The sequence below is a fragment of the Pieris napi genome, chromosome 7, assembly GCF_905475465.1.
Source record: "Pieris napi chromosome 7, ilPieNapi1.2, whole genome shotgun sequence".
NCBI lineage: Eukaryota > Metazoa > Arthropoda > Insecta > Lepidoptera > Pieridae > Pieris > Pieris napi.
In genome coordinates, this window is record NC_062240.1 from 10,012,364 (window position 1) to 10,036,701 (window position 24,338).

The following is a 24,338-nucleotide window of genomic DNA, read 5'->3' on the forward strand; positions in this document are numbered from 1 at the left end:
TAATTAATAGCTTTTAATAAAAATTAACTTCATACATGTGTATACAATTAACCTCAGATGAAACGCCAACAATTACTATAAAGTGAAACTTCGCTTTTGAGGCATATTTCAAACCTGAAAAAATTCTTTTTTATTTGGGAATTAACGAAACGAATTAACTTATAAAAAGGAAGTGAAATAAAAAAAAATTACGTAAAAATATATTTAATTTAAAAAAACTTAGCACCTTAATTTACAATAAATGCATTTCTGACTAATATTAAACCATTATTAACTCTTTAAAACTATTTTATAAATATTAATTCCTATGAAGAAATCATAAATAATACGTAATAATGATGATCTATGAACGTCAATTTATTAAATTTTTTTTATTGAATTATGATTGTGATTTAATGATAAGCTTTATAATGAATACGAGATCTAAATGATGGGGACTGACATGAAAATTAAAGATGATAATGAATTTAATGATATGGATAAATGGGGATAAGTGATTTTACTTGGTCCTTGCATGATTAATGATTTGATGAATAATTGAATTGACTTAAGTAGGCAATGTAAGTAGACACGTAATTAAATTTAGTTTAAATAAAAATAATATTTAAAGGATGTAAAATACGTTTTTTGTGTACGTCTTTATAAGCATTTTTGATGGAAAATATTTTTAATGAAATTTAGTTAAATAATGATATGTGATTGATATGATAATGATCTGTGGATGGATTTTTAAACAATCTTAATGTAATACAAATTTTGTTGTCGATTCGACGCAGTTACAGTTTATTTCGAACCCAAGACCCCAAACTAATGAGACTGCATCGAATCAATGCAGATAATTTTAATTAGTAATACCTAACCAATAAGCTTTTAAATAGTCTATTGCCTCACGACGCCTTGGTGAAGGAACATGGGCTTTGAAGCAGTTCTTAACTTTTCAGAGACAACGTGGGCAATTCTTGCACTTCTCTGCCAAACCAATTCACGTGTTCGTTCGTGGTTGCTGTCGACACGGACCTATATTAACAAATGAAAAAATTGTTAAAGGATGTCAAGATAATAATAATGTTTCGGCTTATTTTCAAAAAGCAGTTAAAGTTTTAATATATAAATATTTAAGATGTGCGCTGTGTTGCGTCCGATGAACCTAACAATTTTGATACAATGGTCATATATAACAGCTATTTTATAAAATTTTCCGTAATCCAGCAGACACATTTATGCATCTTTATTTAATACAATAGGTATCTATGTATATATAGACAAAAAATATAATTATTGTGTCACAGTACAGGATAACGTTCGAATTTAATAAGTGCATACTAACGTGTAAGTTACACATTTAATATTTGACAAATTTCACGCCGTTATTACTCTTTAACTTTAATAACGCTTAAATATAGCAATATAATTGGAAGTATATACCTGTTTGGGCTGCAGAACTTTGATGGAATGTAATGTTGCTACGCCTTGATTGTTGACACGAAGCGTCAATTTACCGTTCATTTCAGCTGTTGTCGCTGTTGCAGATTTGAGCTCTTTTTTAGCACCTCGACCGACCTATTAAACATTATGACTTTACGATAAGTTATCGTATAAAAAAGTCGTTTAGGGCTTGGAGATTTGCATCTATTTCATTGGTGACAAATCAGTGTTTTGTGGTTTGGTCGTAATGGCATACCGGTCGCACCAGCAAGCACGTGATGATTCCGCGCATAGATTAAAAAAATTTAAGAAGAGAAAATTTATTGTTTTTTTTTTTAATTCTGAATGAATGACTGGAGTACGAGTCTCCACTAGCCTAATACAGCTCATCCCAAGAAATGTGTATGAAATCAAACATTTAACTAGATATATGGATAGCTAAGTAATATGTAAAATGAAATTATTAGCACACTTTAAATCTTATATTCGAATAATATAGTCTAAAGTTTGAATTGCACATACCTCCTTTTCCACTCGAAGTATCAAGGGTCCGACTGCGAAATTACTCTTTATGGTTGTATGGTTTGTCATAATGCTGACGGCTACATCACCACTTCTCTTAAGAGAAGAGAGGCCATACAGTGTACCCTTTGCTCTCGGCTTGCTCTTTTCGCTTTTTACCTTGTTCTTAGAAGGCTTCTTTGTATTTTTAACCGGAGCTTTCGCTGGCGGTTTCGGTTTAGGTTTAGTTGCCTTAGTAGGTTGTTTTGGTTTTGACGTTGGCTTTGCTTTTCCACTTTCATTTCCAGATTTCACCTTCACAGCTCGCATTTCTGTTCGCGAATTTTCACTGTTCGATTTTTGATCGTTCAAGCTTTCATCGATTTTGTTTTGTTGTATTTCCTCAACTTTTTCTACTGTTTCGTTTTCGTTTACACCACCGCGCGCTGTGTTTTTCTTTTTGTTTGAAGTTTTTCTGAAATATTTGTGACGTTGTGAAACCGAGTTAGCAGGTTTGAGAACTAACATTAATTTTATTTATACTTACTTTTTGTTACTAGTTTTGTTTTTATCTTTCTTTCCCTTTGTGTTTTTGCTCGCATCTATCGGCTGCAGTTTTACGTTGACTGGGTCATAGGAACGTCTTAATATGTCATTCATCTTTTCAAGGATGTTGTCAATGAACTTATTGTATTTGATTATGTACACAGCAGGCACGGGTGCTGGTTTCTTGGGCGGTTCCTCAGACAACGCACCTGTTAGAGGAGACGAAGATATAGTTTGGTTTTATTTTAATATTCTAATATTTTCTTAAATATAAAGATACACTTACCTTTTTATTAATAAGCCAGAAGTTTTAAATATATTTAACTAGTATTAATATATATTAAACGGTAGTAATAAACGGCTCTAGTGCCGAAAAGAGTATCACTCTTTAAACTAGATAGATATTTTATTATTTAGTATTCCATAATTTATATAACATAAGGCTGATTTAATCTTAAACCTACATGTTGTCTTTAAAATGTCTCTTAGATCTCAAGATGGTAGTCCTAGATTCCATAAAATGTTTTCTATTATTCTCCCCATTTTGTTACTTCATTATCAATTAAAAGTCAGTCAAGGAAAGTACCGATTTGGAGAAATTGTTTATTGAGTGTCATGTCAAATTCAAAGTCATTGTTTTCATAAAGTTACGTATAATAGTGACAACTATCAAATTTCTCTCTCTAAATAAATATATGATAAATTACATTATTCATGACATCACGCACTCGGTTGCAGTGTGTAATTAGGTATTCACTGGGCCAATAATTCATACATTCACACGTGCAATTCAAATCACGTATCGGAGGCACGCGAACAACTAACTGTTTAGTCTTCAAGCCTCGCCTGCATTCTAATAGCTTCTAACAATTAATATGAACAGTCATCCATGGATTTTCTATTTTCTATACACGAAAAAGAAACTGCGTGCCGGAATACTTGCAGTCAAAGAAACTATTTACTTATTAGGAAATGAGCCAATATTTATTTTCCGTCAGCAAATTTAATTGCGGTTTCGCCTTCATTTCAGAATCTGAGCTTTCATACTAGTATTTGAATGCAGTCTGCGTAAGTAGTAGATTTCTATCGAAGAAAGGAAATAGAGACCTCGGACAAGCGAGTCGTTTTAGGCGTAGCCGGTAACAAACTAGTTTAATTTAGGTCGAGTGACTCCTCACGACGGTCCCACAATTTCTCAAACAACTTTGTAAAAATTTCTCTTTTCGCGGTTCATTATATCGTTTTCACTAAAAGTGGACACGCAAATTTTGTGATCGTTTCGTAATTTCGAGAGTGAGTCTGAATCTATTTACTTTCTATTGATGGAAATTTCAGAATTGTCAAGGTCAGGTCCTGGATACGGTCATGGCAAGGTCAAAGAAAGTGTCAAGGCTATAGAAGAAATCGGATGGGTTCATCGAACCAGGTCCGGATGAGAAAGTAACCGGGCCTGATACCCGTTTTCGACCTCATAACACACATCCAGTTCAAGCTGGTTCTTCATTAATATTCTACAAAGAACTCATCCGATAACTGTCAGTCTTCGTCGATCTATCGTTTATCAGATTAAAAATCTAAGTGCTTTCAATTTTATCGCGTAATGAAATCTCAGCCATGGGAGGTATGATTATATGATAAATGGGATACGTCACGGGAAAGGGAACTGGTTTGTGCGTAAAATACATAGAAATACATATATCGGTCAAAAAGCTAGTTACTTATATTACTTTTAATATGTACAAATCATACTATGTACTATTCTATTAACAGATATATAGATATACGTTGTTAGAAGCATATAAATATTTTAACACAGGCATTTATGGATGAGGAATAAGGCATTTTACATAAATATATTGTTTGACTAGTATATATTTATTTGCTGACAATAATAATTAAATTAACACTAGATAATGTCACTCTTTTCTGACAAAAGTTTACTAGAATTCTGACCGACATAATATCATTTACGAAGTAGTTATGTTACGCACAATCCGCTTGAGAGGTTTTTAAAAAATTTAACACAAATTAAGAACAAACAGTTTTATTTCAAAATACTTTGCCACGGATCTGATGTGACATGATCTAGACATTAATTTAACTTTTACTTTCTCGGGTCCATACTAACACTCACACATCAAGCACACGCACTTAATAAATAAAATAAATTAAATAGAATAAATAAATAGTTAATAAATAGCTAAGCTAAAGGAGGGAGACCCCGGAGGTCTCTCAGGTGGATGCGGGATGCCAGGCTTGCCCGTTCACTGGCGCATTATAACTATCTGAACTTTTTGTGTTCTGGGACTGATGCAGCCGACGTTGCTTTGGTTTTCTTTACTTTAATGTGACTTGTTTTTTTTCCACTCTTTTTTTTGAGCGCCGCAACATTAGCCTTTAATTTTTTAGACTCACGTGATTGTTTGGCAGAAATATTCCTGCTAAAAGCGTCGGAAACGTCGTCTTCGTCGTCATCATCATCATCTTCCTCCTCGTCATCATCTTCTTCATCATCATCCCCTTCGAGTACGTCTCCAATTTCCTCGTCATCATCATCGTCATCGTCGGCAGCGGCTGCAGCCACTTCGGAGCTAGCAGCGGGAATTTCAACTTCAGCACTTGCAGGTTCCTTTATCCCAGCTTCAGGTTCGTCACCCTCTGCCACAGCTTCGCCCTCTGCTGCTTCGGTTTCTTCTGAAGCGGCAGCAACTTCTTCTACTGAGGCGGCTGATGCAGCTGGTGCAGGAGCGGCAGCAACAGTATCGACGGCAGCCACAACAGGCTGTGCGGCGGCTGGCTCGTCTTCATCCTCGTCATCTTCACCTCCTGAAATAAAAAAGATACGTTAGCTTTGAATAAGAAAAATCTTATGACAATAGAGAAGAATTTAAATCTATGGACCTCCTAATATGTCGTCGAAGAATCTTTCCAAATAATCATCCTCTTCGTCATCATCTGCTTCTTCCTCGTCATCATCATCGTCGTCGTCTTCATCTTCGTCGTCTTCGCCTAAAACAGAGAGTTAATAATTAAACATTTGTCTATGAAAAAGATATTTGTAATTTAATTAAATTAGACTAATTGTCGAACTATTAATAATAATTGATATATTTATCGATACAGCAATTATACGTTGTAATCTCAATTATTATAACCTTGCGTGATGCACTAACTTATGAATCTCTACAAGAAAGCTAAGTAGCGCTAATTTCTCTGATTATGTATTTCTTCTAGAATCGATTAACTAACGAGAGCAGTTGTCACGCTGCACGATTCACATTCCGTTCGTTCGCGTCCTGATTAATAGGAATTCGTATTGATAGACCGCCACACTTTCTATATTTTATATTAATATTCAATATTGTAACATCATTTCCCAAATTGATTGTTATAATCTCGTATTGAAAAGAAGTCATTTTTGAATTGAAGTCCTCATTTTAAAAGATATAGTCAATAAAAACTAAATCGTTTTTAGTTTACCGTATAAGTAAGTGACTATTGAATGTTTGTTATAATGAAAACGATTTACCATAAGTTGTGAGTAAAAATTTGAATTGATGAATATAATCGTAAAGTTCAATTCAATTCAATTTCAATGCTTAAAACTCTTTTAATTTCCTATAGAATATATATGAATATACGTAATAACTTCAGTCAATCTACCGTTACGGTGAATTTACTTGCAAACGGTAAATCCTACGCGCTAAAAGATTTATTTACACTACCATGACACCAAAAGACAGAAATAAGTTGGAATACTTTACTGTAGAAATGTATACGTTTAAGTTTTTTTGCTTATATATTATTATTAGGTTTAGATATTTAACAATTACCTCCTAAACCACCAAGAGCATCTTCATCGTCATCGTCGTCGTCATCATCATCATCATCAGAAGCCGCGGCAGCCGCAGGCTGCTGTGCCGCCTGTCTTCCTACCTCCTTCACCTCACCATCCTCAGACCTGGTGATAGGGCTACAGCTCCCCAAAATCACTAAGCAGCAAACCGCCGCTAATAACAATAACGACCTCATCTCGTATCTGAAACAAACAAGGCCTTTAATCATCACCGCCAAGTTGGCCGAGCCGTCGAGGATCACGATATCACAGCACTAACACAACACCACGTGCACTGGATGTCCTTAACACTTCACCTTTTGACTTTTCACTGTTGAGTCCTAAGGGGCTCTGCGGAAGAGGTTCCGCCCGCGTCCTTCAATGTCGGGGGTCGAGACGCTATGGCCGAGCCTGGCGTGCGGAAACGATATAGCGGCGGCGTCTTCCACGCGCACTCTTTTATACAGTTACGTCACACAGCTCAGGAAGAAAGTAGTGATGGTAGTCGAACGGACATAGATAAACTGACCTGTAGACTTTCTCTGAGCAATTCTCAGATGTATCGTGAATAATATGAACTTTTTATGTATTTTATAACGATCATAAAACAATATATTTTGTTATTTTATTACTACATAATTATATTAACTGCCAGTATTTAAGCGGGGAAAGTTTGTGTCGTTCTGCGTACAAAAATATGTGACGTTATATTTTATACCGAGCGGCGGGTCTGTGTCGCAAACTAATCTATTCGATGTAAAGAGGGGTTGGTGATGTTCGATTAACTAATTTATTCAACTTATTTGCTGACGCTTGGTGCTTCACTGGAGAAAAGTATGGGCAAGCGTGTGGAATCGGAATTTTAAAATATTTCAAACATTAGTATGTGGTGACCAGAGCCATACTTTCACTTAAGGTTATGTATGCAAACGCGTCTGGTGTAATTGATAAGGTGACGTAAAAAATAATGTCCCATCGAAAGCATATTGCCACCAAGTATTTAAGTATTTATTATAAACAACGAACGCTATTAAATATTTACTCTTATACCTTGAACTTTTTCTTATTCACATAATTACATGATCGTAAGACGAGATTATATTGTATTCTTAGATAGAACATTTCAAGGCAATAATATAATGATAGCAACGCAACTTTTCTCCTATGAACCTCAAACATAGACTAATTAGTAAAAGTGGCTTGTTTTTGACGAAAACTAAGAGGTTTTATTGAAGGATTCATTACCGTACTCTTCTTCGGAGAAATATTTTTTCTTAATTCTCTAGAAATTAAAACCAGAAATTTGTCTATGGCAGGTCACAGATTACAAGAATCTTTAAATTCAACGTACTTAAGTATTTTGTCTCTTAGATACGTCTTAGGGACTTTAATTGATTAACAGAGCTGTACTTCAATTTTACGTAACCAATACGTTTCTGTACTTTGTCCAATACTTTGGTTTCAGATATGCCTTTGGATGTCTAAAAATGCTTTTGAAATTTATACAGGTTAATATCAAAGCGAGAAAGGTCTAAACCCGTTTTTGGTATTGTAGGCGGTCACAAATATTTGTATGCTGTTTGTGAATGGGTTTCGAGGACTTTCACCACTCCACTGCCACTTGCGTCCGATGCGATTATAAATATTTTGTCCCACTTTGCGTAACGAATAATGACTTATGTGTTCTTTGGTATTACTTAACTTTACAATACGTTTTAAGCTACGCCCTAAATAGAAGAAAAACGTTCACGCTTGCTTGAGATGCGTGGTTATCGACTTCTAGACAAAGTTCGTTTTCTATAGAAATATTTAATGGTTAGTTATGATCAGATAAGCGCTCATGTTTTGTTTACGTGGGTAATTAACGTAATCATAGTCGAGACTTAGTGTGAAATATAACTTCGGTCATACAATACGTTTTTGAAATACGGAATAATAATATCGATACTTATTTTACTTACTAAGCTGAGATGTTAAAGTAAGCCGATGAGTAGGGATGCCTACAAATTCAAATTTAATGACGTGGAATAAGTGATACATGTATCACTTATAATACATGTATCACTTATGTTCCATAATAAACATATTTTTTTTTTAAGATACTAATCAAAAGATCAATTCGGTTTTAGAGATCGGATCTTAGATGCTTTTGATAAAGACGTCAGGTCAAGTATAAATCAACATCCTAGGTTGTCAGGAAGAGATTGCTTATTGGGGCTTTCTCTTACAATACTTTCCTAAATTACACTGTATTGCAAAAAATAACTACATTAAAGATTTGACCTGATACGTAAATTTGTTATATAGATATATATTCAAGAGATATCTTTTGATTGTTATACGTTTAATGTTACGCAAATTCTATAATTTTATAGCTTTTCATTAGGTACATAAAAGCTGTATTTACAATGTTAGAACGGCTATCAAAAACCGATAAAACTATAGAAACGAAAACCTGTCTATCGAGGGTCAATGTTTGCAATTACGATCGGCGAAGATTTCGAGAAATTTAACTTTTACTCAAATATTCGGCTTAATGTTATTCAATTTCGCCAACTATTTGCCATAAAATTAATTTACAAAATAGAAAGTTATACAATCTGTAAAATTCCGTTGACGTTATGTAATCATTTTCGAAGGATATTGTGTAAACTTTTTGACGCTTTTCATAATTATAAGTAAGAGATTTTTAAAATATATATTATTCGTATGTCTCAAAATTAATTCTAGAATAATTAATTAGTTACAAGGTTTATTACTTAACTTTATTATTTGTGGAGCAAGGCTTTAATATTATATAGAGTTAAAAAAAGAGTTATTGCTGCAAATACAATATCCATATGGAGTAAAGGCCCTTGGGTGATGAGGTACAAGTGTACATAAATTAATTAAAGAAGAGTACAAGACATACGTACAAAGGCTACCGAACGCATTCCTCGCACAGCGTATTATCTTTATGTTTCAGTAAGGAAATGCTGCTCTACAGTAGAAGTACTGTCTTTTCAACAATTAGTATGGTTGTTATGTCATATTTTAGCATAGCAACACTTTTGGGGTAGTTTTACTATGTATTATTACATTATCTGTCTTCTTCACACTAAACCTCCACTGACGTGTTATCCAGGAAACACCGTGGCTTAGTTGCTGTGAATTAAATAAAAAATGTATCACGAACCAAATAATTCATTTATATCGTCAAATATAAAAAACCTCAACATTTTATTTTATGCTACTTTTCAAGTGCAGTGTTGGCCAAGTGGTTCAGCGTGCGACTCCCATCCCTGAGGTCGTAGGTTCGATCCCCGGCTGTGCACCAATGGATTTTTTTTATATGTGCGCATTTAACATTCGCTCGAACGGTGAAGGAAAACATCAGGAGGAAACCTGAGGCCCAGACCTAAAAAGATTGTACAGCGCCTGTAATTTTTTTTTTAAAGTAGGTTAAATATATTGTAATTATTGTATACATTGTTCAAATAATTACTTAAGTAATAATACGTAATCAACGCATTTTATAATTAATAACCTAACACCATTACGAATTATCATAATTAAACTTATAAAGAGTTTTGTATAAATTGACAATTACAATTCGTATTAATTACATTATATATGAGTTAATTAAACTTGTAATTAAAATAATAAAAGCCTGTCATATGCTTCGTTGATTTTTTATGTTAGAACGGAGAAGTAATTCGTAATTAATCATAAACGAAGATTTAGTTGATGATTTTTTGCAAGCCTTGTAAATAAGTAGGATTAAATCATTATTCTGATTTTTACCGCTGATTTATGTAGTGGCTAGACATGGACTAGCTATGGCTAGCCACCGCATCAGATCCTGGTATCCCGGCATTTCCAGGATGACGTTTGAAATAAATTATTAGAACCTGTGTAAAATATTCTATATTTATTTATGTAACGGGAGTCTCATCTGATGTTAAACCGCCGACGGACACTCACAAGGCTCGCAAATGAGTTGCCGGCCTTTTAAAAATTGGTGCGCATTTTTCTTGAAGGACCTTGAGTCGAATTCGTTATTATAATTGTTTGGATTTTTTGCTACGAATAAATAAAAGGAAAACAGAATTTTTATCAAAGTTAATGAGACAGACTCAGAAATATGTCTACCCCGTGACTGTTGGGTCTATTAGTTACAGACTACGCATTTATTCAGATTTTTATTATTGCTTCGAAAGGATTTGTTTTTGTTGATTTATTTTCTCTCTATTTTAAATAAGTTTAATTGTCATCGAGCATATTTACTGTTCTAAACATTCTGGTATTATTACTTTAATGACGCATGTTCATTAATAAAATTGTTATTTTCCAAGAAATTTGTGTTGTAATTGAGTTCCGACTCAGATCGTGACCTACATAATTTGTTTTTATTAATTTTCCTCAAACGGTTATGTTTGCACATTCAATTCTGCCCTGCGATTCTGTAACTCACTTCACGAACTCACACAGCGGTTTTCGCATCGGCGGTCGCTCTCAAATCAGTCTCAGTATTTCCCTTCTATAATCCTTATGATGTTTGATTAATAGAAATTAAACAGCCACAACTAAAATACGTAAATGAAACCAGCCCTGCCAATCTTGAGGTTCTACGCTTTCTTTTCATTTATTTGTCTTTAATGGCTATTAGAAAGCTTGTTTAAGACGAGTCCGCTCTAAATTCTACTACAGATTATCTTAAACTTTAGTCTATAATTATCGGATATTAGTGACTTAACCATTAAGTATTAAATTTCCAAAAAAGTAGGATGTCCTATTAATTACTACGGCTTTTTAACAGCTGATAAAATGCTCGCGAGCCTTCTGGCTTTCTTATACGAGTAAGTAGCGAGTCTAAATGTGCCGAATATTATGAGGCATTTATTAAACTTTAGCTATATTTAAATACCACTATAGATAGGATCTAGTCAATTTAAATAAACAAGGCTATTAAAATTAAACTTGAAATCGCGTTAAATTGTACAAAAATTAAAGTGTCAGTTTTATATTGAAATTAGCGTTATGTTGGCGGCTTTTTTAGCATTTGGTCAAAATATATCTGATTCGTATGGGTAATACAATCAATGTAATACAAACAAAACAGAAATGCCTCGTTACATTTTCCTTTGATGTCAACAGTAATACATGAATAAATATAAGCAAATGTAATTTAATTAAACCAGAAATTGAAATAAATTATAAAAGCCAATAGTGACTGTAACAGACTCGAATACCGAATCCGAGGCTACTCAGAAACTCTACTATGAAAGATTTGAATGACATCTTTAATGTTCTCTGCGTCAAAAAATAATCGCCGCTGTTACAGATAATACTCACTATTCAAGGAATTATAATAATGAATAACATTTGAAAATCAAAATCACGATAGTTTTACAACAGAGCGCCGCTAGGTGGACTTATATTCTGTCTTGTCTTGTGTATGGCATAGCATTTGTACTAAAAAAATCTGTACTATTGCTAAAGTAAGCACTATAGAGACACTACAGTACATACTACAGTATATTAATATACATTATTAATATCCACACTTTCATTTCCTCTTTCTGATATATTGTATTTATTTTTCGAATACTCTTTAAATAAGTTTAATACTGTTTTTTTATTTGTAAGTATTGCTTTGCTTTTTGTCCCCTTTAAATCTTCCTTAATCGCAACCCTGAGGTCATTTTATTCCCAGTCAAACGGAAACAGACGTGAAGGTGACGTTTGCTCAGTTGCGAACTGGACAGTTTCTTTAAAAGTTATTGTATATAGGTATATATAAAATTCTCGTGTCTCAATGTTCGTTCTCATACTTCTCCTAAACGGCTCGACCGATTCTTATGAATTTTTTATGCATATTTAGTAAGTCTGCGAATCGGCTACTATTTAAATCCCACCCCTATTTTTTTTTTTATGATACAGCATACAATTTAGAGGTTTCTATAGAGAAAAATTCACAGAAAAACCTAAAAAGTTTTTATTCCAGAAAACCGAACAGGCTCTGGGGTAGCATAGCAAAATGTTCCATGTCGGTATGAACTAAAAAGGTAGGCTAAGTAAAATCATATTACGGAGAAACGAAGTTCGCGGGGGCAGCTAGTGTTACTATGTATAATATTTCTTCTTTTGTTTAATATAGCATTGGACCAAAACAATGATTCTCAAGCTTAAATGCATTCGTATCTCCTGAAGCATGAAACATTACAAATGCAACGCGCAATAAAACGTTGAATTAATAATAACTAACGGTTAACCGTTACGTACGTATCTTTTTTAGGAGTTAATAAAAATTCAAAAATATTAGAAAAATTCTAAATTCAAAAGGCTGAATTTCATAGAACGAGGTATTTGTCGCTATTGTTGAAAGTATGTTAAAAATAGGACTGAGTACTATATATACTCAAAAAATTAAGTGAAAGATGAGATGAGATGAGAAAAAATAAATGTGGAGAGTAATTATACTCGCCTAGGGCAAGATAGCTTTAAAAAATCTAAAACATTGAGCTATTCGTCCATCTAAAAAAACTAATAATTTGTTCCTAAGAGTTCTTAAATAGTAACACTTCTTTCAATATTTTTTATTTCAAGTCATGTCTATCTATCTATTTATCCATCTAAGATATAAAACCGTCCTGTATAAATAATTGTACAATTGTGTTAAATTATTGTATACTAATAATTTTATACGTTTTTTTTTGTGTTTTCTTCTATTAATATAAGGTCTCGCATATGGGGCTCGATTCGCTATTGAATTTGAAAGTATTACAGTTTACAGAGCAGTTCAAGGAATAATTAAAAAGAAAATAGGTTGAGATAACAGTGTAAAAAAGGGTTAAATGTAAAAATTATAGTCTAGGAATTTTTAATATGTGGCAGTGTCACACGTATCAAACGTGTAGAGTGTGGCCCACTAATGCAACCGGTCGGACTTTCTTCGAGCCTTCTCACTTCCGCCTGCGAGCCTCCACGCGTTAAGGACATAATAACTAGGTGTAACTTCAAACTAAATATTTGCATAAATATTCATATGTCATTGCAATTGAATTACGCATCAACGATAAATACGCCTAGCGTGCACATATTAATTACTGGATATGTATAAATTATTCGAAGACAAGTGCTGGAAAAGTTAAGATACGTCGAAAGAATTAAATAAAGTATATAAAATAAGTTCATTTATATCTAAGGCGTATTTAAAATAAATTATTCAGGTAATGTTAATATCAATATTCTAAAATGTATTTAAGAGACATCTATTGGTGTTCATTGACACTGTTCATAAGTAAATCACAAGTATTTTACAAGAATATTGATTAAAGTTGTGGTCGATAGATGGCGCTGAAACGATACCTTAAATATTGTTAATAACTGCCATCTACCTTAGGCGTTTATACACAACTTTCCATACTTCATCTAGATGGCATTGTTCACTTGACAAAAACTGTTTTGCGTAATTTGTTTATATTTCTTTTTTTAATAATATCAGTAAGTGATTCTTTGGTAAAAAGATGATGAGGGCTTTAAGCACTAGGAGAGTTTTGTTGTCTTGGCATTGCGATAGACATATTTGTTCAGGTAGACTTATATATGTGTATATTAGCTGACCCGGCGAACTTCGTAGGTACCGCCTAACAGTCAATAAATGTCATGTTACAGATTAGTTAAACTTGACTTATAATTTTATGAAATTAATACAATGAATTATTATCAAGTTCACCACTTGTTCAAGAAATTAACACTAAATAAACATCTGAATCCACACATAAACATTTGACAACCAAATTATATCTCAATCTTTTTTCACTACTGTCATTATTCTAAATAAATGGGTATATCTTGTCGTTTCGAAACCTTTATTTAAAATACGTTCTTTGATTAGAGGGGAGAGTTTGCCGTATCGACGGGATGAACATCAAATGTTTGACAGTTACGAAATCCATGACCCATCGTCAGCTTTCCAATCATTTTCTAAAATACCAATAAAGCAAAAACCATGAAACACGGTCCTGCCATTCTCAAGTTTCGAACAAACCCAGCTTTGTTTTATATATTAAGGTGGTATTTTGTCGTTTAAACGAATTAATTTTTAAGGAGCTATTAAGCTAAATTATAAACAATCACAATTATACAGGCCATAACAGTGGCAGACATATTAACTAAACTAGCTACATTAAAAAAACTTAAAAAATAATATGCTGAAAGAAACACGTTTCATATATAAACGTCACTGAACTTAAGAAGTGTTTTTTTAGTTTTAACGGCTTCGATTCCTAGCAAGAGCCATTTATTTTTACCATTTTTCATAAAAAAATAAGTTTGGTTTATTGAATACATGAAAAAAGTTTTAAGTTGGATTTCGAAAGAAATAAAGGATATTAGAGAAAAAGTACAGCATAGATGGTTACTAAGCAATTTAAAATGTCTGTGAATATTTTGGTGTAATAATAAATGTAAAATCATGATACTCGCGTAATTAAACATTATTCTAGCTAATGGATAAATTCCGTTAGCAAATGTTTTACCAGATTACATAAGATTAAGGAGTAATCGTCTCATGTGACGATGTCATGTGATCGCAGACAATAACAGCCTTGACATTTTCCAAGAGGACGCTGAGAGCTTGCCGACCCCAACGTATACAACCTATACTATTTATATTTTTGTATATTTATGTATAATGTGTGAACCTACATATTTCAATTTGCTAAGCTTTGATGAGCTAAATATATTAAGAAGTAGAAGGCTGTGTTATTTTAATTTTAAAGAACTATTGTTGTTCAAAATAAATATTTCGTTAATAAGCGATAACTTCTTGCACTTTACTCATCATATTTCTTGTTTTAGTTTTTTCCTTACTATGGTTGCCTGGAATAGATCGCTCGCTGCCGATAAGGACACCCGTTGTATACCTTATAATTTTGATGTATTGTGTTATTTGTGGTTTTTTTAATGCAACGAAGTGTGCAAATAAATGTGTAAATAAATAACTTATTTGGTGACATGTGGGGAAAACCCGGAGCTTCGATTCCCGGTGAGATCTGACTGATTGACGAGTACTGAGGGCAACTTATGATTGGAAATAAAAGACAAAAGATTTCGCTGTATGCAAAACACCAAAAGACACGAAATAAGCACTTCTTTGTTTTAAGTACCATTTAATGTTATTACAGCTTATCGTTATAATATGTACAATTGTACAGTTGGTGTATTGAGGATTCTGTATTATTTAGCTGGTAGATTTTGCTCTTAAAATGTATAATAAATATATTCTACATGTTGTTAGTTATTAGGTCAAAGTAAAATATATGAATGAAAAGCGATTTTTAGTAAGACGATTTATTAATACAAAAGAGTTCAACGCGCCATTGTAACTTTGATAGTACTTAATATTTATATATACAGTCGGACACTAGACTGATTAACAACTGATTCAAGGAAATTAAATTTGAAATATTTTTGTTTGCTTCCGCTTGATACGGTCCATTTAAATTTAAATTTAAATTATGTGGCTTAAGTGATCATTAACTCGTAATGTCGAGTATGTAAAAGTTGAATAATGTAATATTTTTACAAGTAACAAAAGACGGATTTCATTATACTTAAAAAAAAGATACCTAAATAAAGGCAGGAGGCTCATCTGATGTTATACCACCGCTTACATTGCCAGAAGGCTCTCAAGTGCGACGCCGGCCTACTACGAATTATCACCACCAGATGGTTAAAAGCCGTAATAGATACACTCAAACGAGTTCTTTTTAACCTAACCACTACGCACAATTTATATTGTGTAAAATTTTGTCAATAAAACACTATACAAAATACGTAACACGAGTAATATTACCCCACTTTAAGTTGTTGCATCCTCATCGTCCTCTACACATATACGCATAGAATTGTTACCCTTAATAACATTAAAACACAGTCTAGAATTGAATGTGCGAAATTTCGCTACTATTGCAATATAGCGGGTATCGGCTAGATTTTAAATTAGATAGGCAATTATGGTCCGTACCCACTTGTGTTGGGAGTTACAATCGTAGAACATGTTCTATACGATTTCGACCCCGACGATCACATGACTCCAAGTCACATGCTCCTCCGTTACGGATGCAACACTTTCTCCCGCCATTATACATATACGTACATAAGAAAATGCTTTGTTTCTGTAATCATTTAATCACATAATTATGTATTATTACGAATTTTATTTTGTCTATATATCAACACAAAGTAATCGTTAGACGAATTTAAGTTATTGCTACTTTGTTTAATAACTTTAAGTTATATGCCGTGCTTGAACAGTCTTGAATGTTAAATACTGTTTTATACATTCGGCCACTACGTATATACTAAACCTGTTTCTTACTTTAGTATCGACATTGTGTTATTAATATTTTATATTAAAATAGAATTAAGTGGTACATTTGTCATCGGTTTTACAAGATTGTTAACTAAAACTTATCACCATGTAACTTTACCGTGACTTTTATGTTTATAGTAAATGATTTTGTTAGTGTGCCTCTTACTCCTGCAAAAATTACTGTATTAGTCATATATTTCTGGTCACGTAGGCTTTAGTTATTGATGTGTTTAGAACATTAAACTTTTAATATAGTTTATAGAACTGTCATTTTATATTTAAACTTGATTTAACAGTGCTTAGGACGTGGTTTGGACTTGGAAGTATCAATTACAGTTTTGACAGTCGACTCTTTGTATTTTATAATAAAAAAGGTTGCTGTTTACCTAAAAACTGTACTATAGGATAAAAATACAGAATTTTCGTACGTCTTGTATACCATCTATGTTAACCCTATTTAAAAAGAGTCGAATAAGAGATTTTTTTATCGATTTGTATCAAGATTCCTATGAATATTTTACCTTAAACAACAAAATATCTTCTTAGTAACAGGAAGTCGTGGGATGTAAAAGAAGTGTAAAAATAATATCACTTTAAATCTACGGATGATTAATCATTTTCCTGGAAGAGATTCAACAAACACAACTTCACACTTTATGCTTGAGATTATACGATTGTCTCTTGGCGGCAAAATTGTCATCTAGATCCGGTTGGATGAACCCGGAATAATAAAGAGAAACAACCGATACTTTTTTAAAGTCTTTTGTCTATATAAATAAAAATTAATTGCAAAATATGTTAATTATGCTAAGCGCAAAACTCGAAGACGGCTAGACCGATTCGAGTATTATTTTTATTTATTTCTTTGTACTCGAGGAAGGTTTATTTTTTTATAAAGGAAAAAAAAATGAAATCGAATTTCGATTATCTATGTTATGAGTGAGTACTTCTTATCAATCGTATTCTTCATTGCTAAAGGTTACGTCCCAACTTTGTTCGGTCTATAGCTTCCCCGCAGCTGTTATGTGGGATCGCACCAGCGGGTTGGTGATCTGCCCTGCGGGCTTCAGCCTTCCACCTTGTCGACGATAACCAGCTTTTCCAAAGTAAGTTATAACACCTTTACAGCATGTTGATTAAGAACGAACTTTGAACGAACGAACAAGAATGCATTCCTGCCTTGCTCCATTCTTTTTTGTTTTGAATCCAACAATTTCGGTCACCACCACAAACCATCCAGTTCGCATCCTCCCACGAGTAGTAGGTCTGAAATGTATAAGTTGATAGGGCGATGAGGAAAGAAGGAACACTTTCTGCAATTTTGCTCTTTTCACTCATAAAAAGTGTGTTGAGGACGCAGAGGTCGATTACTGGTTGGGAGGTTGGGCAAAATTTGTTGTAGACTTCGATCTGTAACACATCAAAAAGCCGTCATGCAGAAATCTTTTTGATTTCTATGAGGTAGCAAAATAAATCGGTTCCCAAATTTGCTGCCTTAAAAATCAGCCACCCTAGGCTTCAGCATACTCAGCCTGCTGGTAAATCCGGCACTGAATATTACAGTGCGTACTCAGATAATTACTTCTAAACGATATTCGATGATGTATTTATGAAGCATTTATACGTAAACCACAAAAGCTAATTTAGTATAATAATATACAGTATGTAAAGAGGGCAACTGATGGTGCGTGGTCACGATTTGTCTTCGCATCCTTGATCCAAACAATAGTCCCTTCTCTGTGGACCTTCAATCAATTGGCTATCAAATATTTACATGATCTTCTTTGAAGTCATATTAGATTGTACATTTGTGTTAGGCAGCACTTAGAACATGCTTTTAAACACTAACTGTGCCCCAATTCAGATCATAATTATGAGACTGGTATAGACCTTAAAACCCAATAAAATTTGACAAGCATAGACAACTGATCACCTCAATGAAAGAGACTAAGAAGTATGTCCATGTGCATTTATTTATTGATTAGTACCACCACATCATATACCTATTATGCATTTTCTATAGTATAAGTTACAGTCTATCTATTCTAAAATACAAACAATAAAAAAAACACCGCTTGTTACAGTGTACTTGACGGCGCATCATTGAAAGAGATGTGCATTGGTACATTATATTCTTTTGTTTTAGTTCCGTATTCTATATGTCACCTGCACTTAAAATTACGCGCTACGTGGTTATAAATTTTGTAATTGTCAAGTAGTACCTCCGCGAAACAATTATTGTATACGTTACTAGCACTGCTTATACTGTATATTGTTAAATTTATATTCAAATAGTCTGCATAAATGGGTCAATTACAAAACGGTGGCGTACCAAGTCCCTTTCACCCACGTGACGATTTCTCGTGACTAAATCGTTCCTTTATTGATTATGACGATGTTGATTAACGTGAATTAGTTTGGCATTTCAATACTGTAAATTAAACAAGTCAGATCTTAAGCAGCTGATGCAATGGATAAAACCCTATCTCACTATACTTATTCTAAAAAATGATCATTTTCACAGCGTAAATATAAACTATATGAATAAAAATAAATCGCAAAATATGTTGCTAATCGCGAAATACACAGACGGCTGGATCAAATCGAGTATTTTTTCCTTGAACTTTGATAAAGGTTTTTATAGAGAAAAATATTTATTAAAATTGTTTTATTTAGTACTTAGATTTTTATTCCGGAAAAGCGAACAGTTTCTATGGGTTAGCAGATCAAAACATTCCATATGTTGGTATGTAGCTACTAATAACGTAGGCTAAGTATAATATTAAATGAAACTAAGTTCGCAGGGGTGGCAAGTTTAAAATATAAAAATGATTTCCTCAATTGTGATAATCAAGAGCATTGAACTCTTTTACATCTGCGAATAATATACATACATAGATTAAACAATTATTACAATAGGCTTAAGTGTGACAATGCTGACTTCATACATCACAAAATCACTTAACTTTAAAACGATAAATTAGACTCTAAACAACTGTAACAAATTCAAATTCAAATTCAAAAATCATTTATTCACGTAGGTAACACAATGTACACTTGTGATTCGTCATTAAAGATATAAATATTAATGCTTCTAATTTTACATTTACTGCCAGTTCTCAAATCAAGGGCGTAGAACGGAAGAGAAGAACTGGCAATAAACTCTCCGCCACTCTTTTTAATCGCCATGTTTTTTTTTTTTTTTTTTTTTACACAACGGTTGTAAGGAGCTGCTACCATTACACCATGTTCCACATGACATTTTAAGTAATTAATAATAAGAACATAAATAAAAACAAAGACTTGTCCCCTATCAGCAGGAGGCATGGTGAAATAGGAGCACGCACTTACATTCTCGTGGGAACAACACGCAAACACATAGTCGAAATAATTAACATCACCGCATACACGAATTCAAGTACGACCAGTCACCACAAGCAGCACCCTTTCACGAGTATGACGCATGGCCAGCCATCGGCCCCCTCGCCATATTTTAGGGAGAGAGACAACCCGACGCATGGACGCCGCCACAAGCAATGACATTTAAGCGAGCATGACGATCCTTGAAATGTGGACTTGGCTACATAAGAAAATAATAATAATACTGAAATAATTGGATACCACATGGATCACGGTTTGTTCCCACTTTACATTAAAACAGTCGTGGATGTTGACGATCGCCCCAGAGTCTGGAAATGCAGCCGAGAGATTCAGTCGTGTTACCTATAATATATACTGGAGCAACTCATATCCAAGCACTAGGATCGTTTAAATATTCATTTATATTATAATAAGCCTTAGTAAGCAGTTTTACTTTAATGTACGATTTAAATTTATTTATTGACAACGCTTGTATCTCACTAGGGATTTTGTTGAAAAAACGTATACAATTGCCTTGGAAAGAATTACTCGTTTTATGCAGCCTTCTGGTTGGTGCGCTAATTTTGTCTTTATTACGAGTACTATAATTATGGAAGCTACTATTCTTTTTAAAGATATCTATATTTTTCCGCACATATAAAATATTCTCATAAATGTATTGACTTGCCAGAGTCAAAATATGTAATTCCTTAAATTTGCTTCAGACCGACTCCCGTGGGGACAACCCACAGATCGCTCTTATAGCCCGCTTTTGCACTACAAATATCGATTTAATGTCAGCTGCATTACCCCACAAAATAACACCATATGACATTATACTATGAAAATAGCTGAAATAAACAAGCTTTGCTGTGTTCTCATCCGTAAGATCGCGTATCTTTTTAACTGCGAACGCTGCGGAACTTAGCCTATTCGAAAGACCTTCTATGTGTCGGCCCCACTGGAGTTTACTATCTAAAGTAATTCCCAAGAACACCGCATTATCAACAAAGTCTATTTCCTCGTCTTTAATTATTATTTGAGAATGACTACTTTTTACATTTGTAGTTACAAATTTAACACATTTTGTCTTCTTTTCGTTTAACTTAAGATTATTTGTATTAAACCAGTGAACTACACTGGAGATGGCACTGTTTACGTTATCAAGTGATGGATTTTGTCGTTTCACTTTAAATAAAAGCGAAGTGTCATCAGCAAACAGTACTATCTCGTGAAGCTCCTTTACAAGAAATGGCAGGTCATTTATATAGACAAGGAATAAGAAGGGACCAAGTATGGAGCCCTGCGGTACTCCCATAGTAACAGAGGATCCCTGTGATATAGCTCCATTTACATTTACCTTTTGAATTCTATCGCTCAGGTATGATTCCACAAGATTTAGCGCCCTTTCGCCAATGCCATAGTGTTGAAGTTTCTTGATTAGGATTTCGTGATGGACACAGTCAAAGCCTTTGATAAGTCGCAAAAAACTCCAATGGCATCATGAGAATTTTCCCAAGCATTTAAAATCTCGGAAATTAATTGAATGCCAGCATCTGCTGTGGAGCGACCTCTTGTAAAACCAAACTGCTGGCTATGCATAATTTTATTATTATTAAAATGTGTCAATAATTGTTCAAGAATGATTTTTTCAAAGATTTTACTCAAAGCCGGCAGCACAGATATGGGTCTAAAATTTGTGGGGTCCGAAGTGCTGCCCGTTTTGAATAACGGTGTGATTTTACTTATCTTCATCTGGTCTGGAAAGACTCCACAATCTATACATTCATTAAATATTATAGCCAACTCTGAACTGATAGTATTGATTACTGATTGTAAAATGAAAACAGGTACACCCCAAAGATCTTTAGTTTTTTTTATTTTTAGCTGTTTAAATGTTTTTATAATGTCAATGCAGCTAATGCGGCTAAATACAAACTTATGATTGCATACAGGAACATTCTTTTTCAATAATAAAAGGGCGGCTGATGGTGAAGAATTTAAAACGCTGGTTGTATTTAAAGGAATGTTAGTAAAAAACTCTTCAAATGCAGAGGCTACTTCGAGGTCGGAACTAATTACTTTGCCGTTTATGTTCACTTTGAATTCAGTATCCTTTCTGGAGGTTCTTCCAGTCTCCTCGTTTATAATTTTCCAAGTAGCCTTTATCTTATCAGAGCTGTTGTTTATTCTAAGACTTAAGTGTTTCGCCTTAGCGATTCTACACTCTTGCCTAAAACTTTTTGAGAATATCCTAACATAAGTTTTAAATTCTTCACTGTCATTATACTGTTTTTCATCATACAACTCATACAATTTTAGCCTTTTTTTGTGTAGCTCCGGAGTTGCCCAGTCACAAAAGGTAGGTTTCTCCGAGACCAAAAAAGTCTTTGGAGTGAACACATTTTTGAATTCACCAATAAATGAATCAAAGAATGTGCTATATAAATTATTAGGGCATTGGTTACTACGCAAAAATGGCATTTTAAATATCAAATTTTTCCTAAATCTATCTAACCGATCCTCTGTTATAGGAATTAAACAAATTTAATTAAAATTTAATTAAAAAAAAATTAAATTAAACAAGTAACAGGTAAGAGCGATACTCCTGTTATTAGTTACTCACATTTCAGGCAGAGATCACTTTTATTTTTTGTGTCATAGCATATTTAAAATGGTTGTCGCATAAACAGTATTATAATTGTAGTATGAATCTCTATTATCTTTACAAGCCGTAGTCTATAACACTGATAACGTGACTATAGGTGAAAAAAAATCAAGATGAGTACTCGTTTTAAATTATTTTCCCCTATACTTTTTTTATATCCGATGAACCTAGTAGCCTTGCTTCAAGCCAAAATCTCTGATATTCAGAAACTGGCTTAGCATTATCCATTAAAATGGTTCTTACAAAGCTGTGTTTGAACGGTCCGGGGTCGCTTTCGCATTCCACCGGGGCAGCCCTGCGATTCTGTAACTCACTTTTCGAACTCACACGGCGGTTTTCGCATCGGCGGTCGCTCTGAAATCAGTCGTGAAGCAGTCATTTTATGATTTGGCATTCTGATAAACAATAAACTACAAGTTCCCACCTTTTCATGGTTTCTAGGTTTGTGAATCGCAGGGCAGATACACAAACCTAGATTTTTTATATTGAGTTTCCTATTTTTAAGTATAGTTACTACGCGAATTCCATATTTAGTAAAAGCGGCAATAAATAACAAAAGACGAAAACTCCTTTGTAAGGTAAGAAAGCTTGACTAATTCCCACATCTCTGTATAGTGTAAAAGTGAAATTTTAGCCAATATTTACTTAATACTAAGAATGCCTATCGTAAAAGTTGTGACATAACATTTAATTGTTTACTTATAGTTTTATATTGGACATAAAACCTTTTTACTTTCATACGTTTAATATTTAAGACACATAACTTCAATACAATTTATAGAACAGAGAACAAACGGGTTTATCATCTGATGTCATGTGATTATGGAGTCTCCTAAAATCACAATTAATGCATATCATCAGCCATTGGATATATAAACTCTACCGTTTTTTTTTTGGAGATACATTATCAAGCAAAATGGTAGCTACCACCGTCATACTTTCTGTAATAAGCCCTGAAACAATCTGTACCATAAGTGTGAATCGAAAAATACATTATATTTATATGTATTTATATACTCACGCCTTTTTCCGAAAGGATAGGCATTTAATCAAGAGGTCAACGTCGGAATATGGCCGTGGCATTTTATATTTTTTAAATGTTTTTTATTTATTTATACATTACAGCCGAAGACCACGGATCTACACTTGGTACGGTCCTGCCATACTTTTCTCACTTCACCCACTTTCGTGACATTGACCATGCATGCTCATCGGTTATGGGTATTTTGTCCTATACCTAGGTCACGTACGTAGAAGGGACAGGACAAAACCCGTGGATTCGGTTAGGTAAGTATGTCACGAATCCGACCACACCATCAAAAAAATAATCAGAAAAATATCCTTTATATTCTTAAAAGCTCTATAAGTATCTCATTTGATTAATTCACTAATTTCTTTTCAATACGGAAGGACTAATTATTAATAAGGAAATAAATAGTTACAATTAAATCGTATACAGAAGTTCCCTTGTACCCGAAAGTCGACGACATCAAATCCGATCCATCATTTTAGCCGTGAAAGACGCTACTTTCACGATAATAGTCTGCTATATTCATTTAATTCCATATTACATAATGCTTAACATAATATGATGTCATCGGAGTTCCGACAGGTTTTCGTTGTTCTTCCACTTTCACTCGCTC

The 24,338-nt window shown here is 33.6% G+C and overlaps 1 protein-coding gene across 1 annotated transcript; it reads right to left on the reverse strand.

Annotated features, from left to right (window-relative positions):
- Positions 1-188: 188 nt before the first annotated feature.
- Positions 189-6,994, reverse strand: LOC125051117 (germ cell nuclear acidic protein-like). The gene is made up of 8 exons (XM_047651278.1): positions 6,625-6,994; positions 6,306-6,511; positions 5,374-5,481; positions 4,888-5,298; positions 2,474-2,681; positions 1,948-2,401; positions 1,426-1,560; positions 189-1,017 (listed from the first exon to the last, which is right to left on the reverse strand). Exons 2-8 carry the CDS (start codon positions 6,502-6,504, stop codon positions 880-882), a joined length of 1,653 nt encoding a protein of 550 aa, XP_047507234.1. The 5' UTR covers positions 6,505-6,511; positions 6,625-6,994; the 3' UTR covers positions 189-879.
- Positions 6,995-24,338: the final 17,344 nt, after the last annotated feature.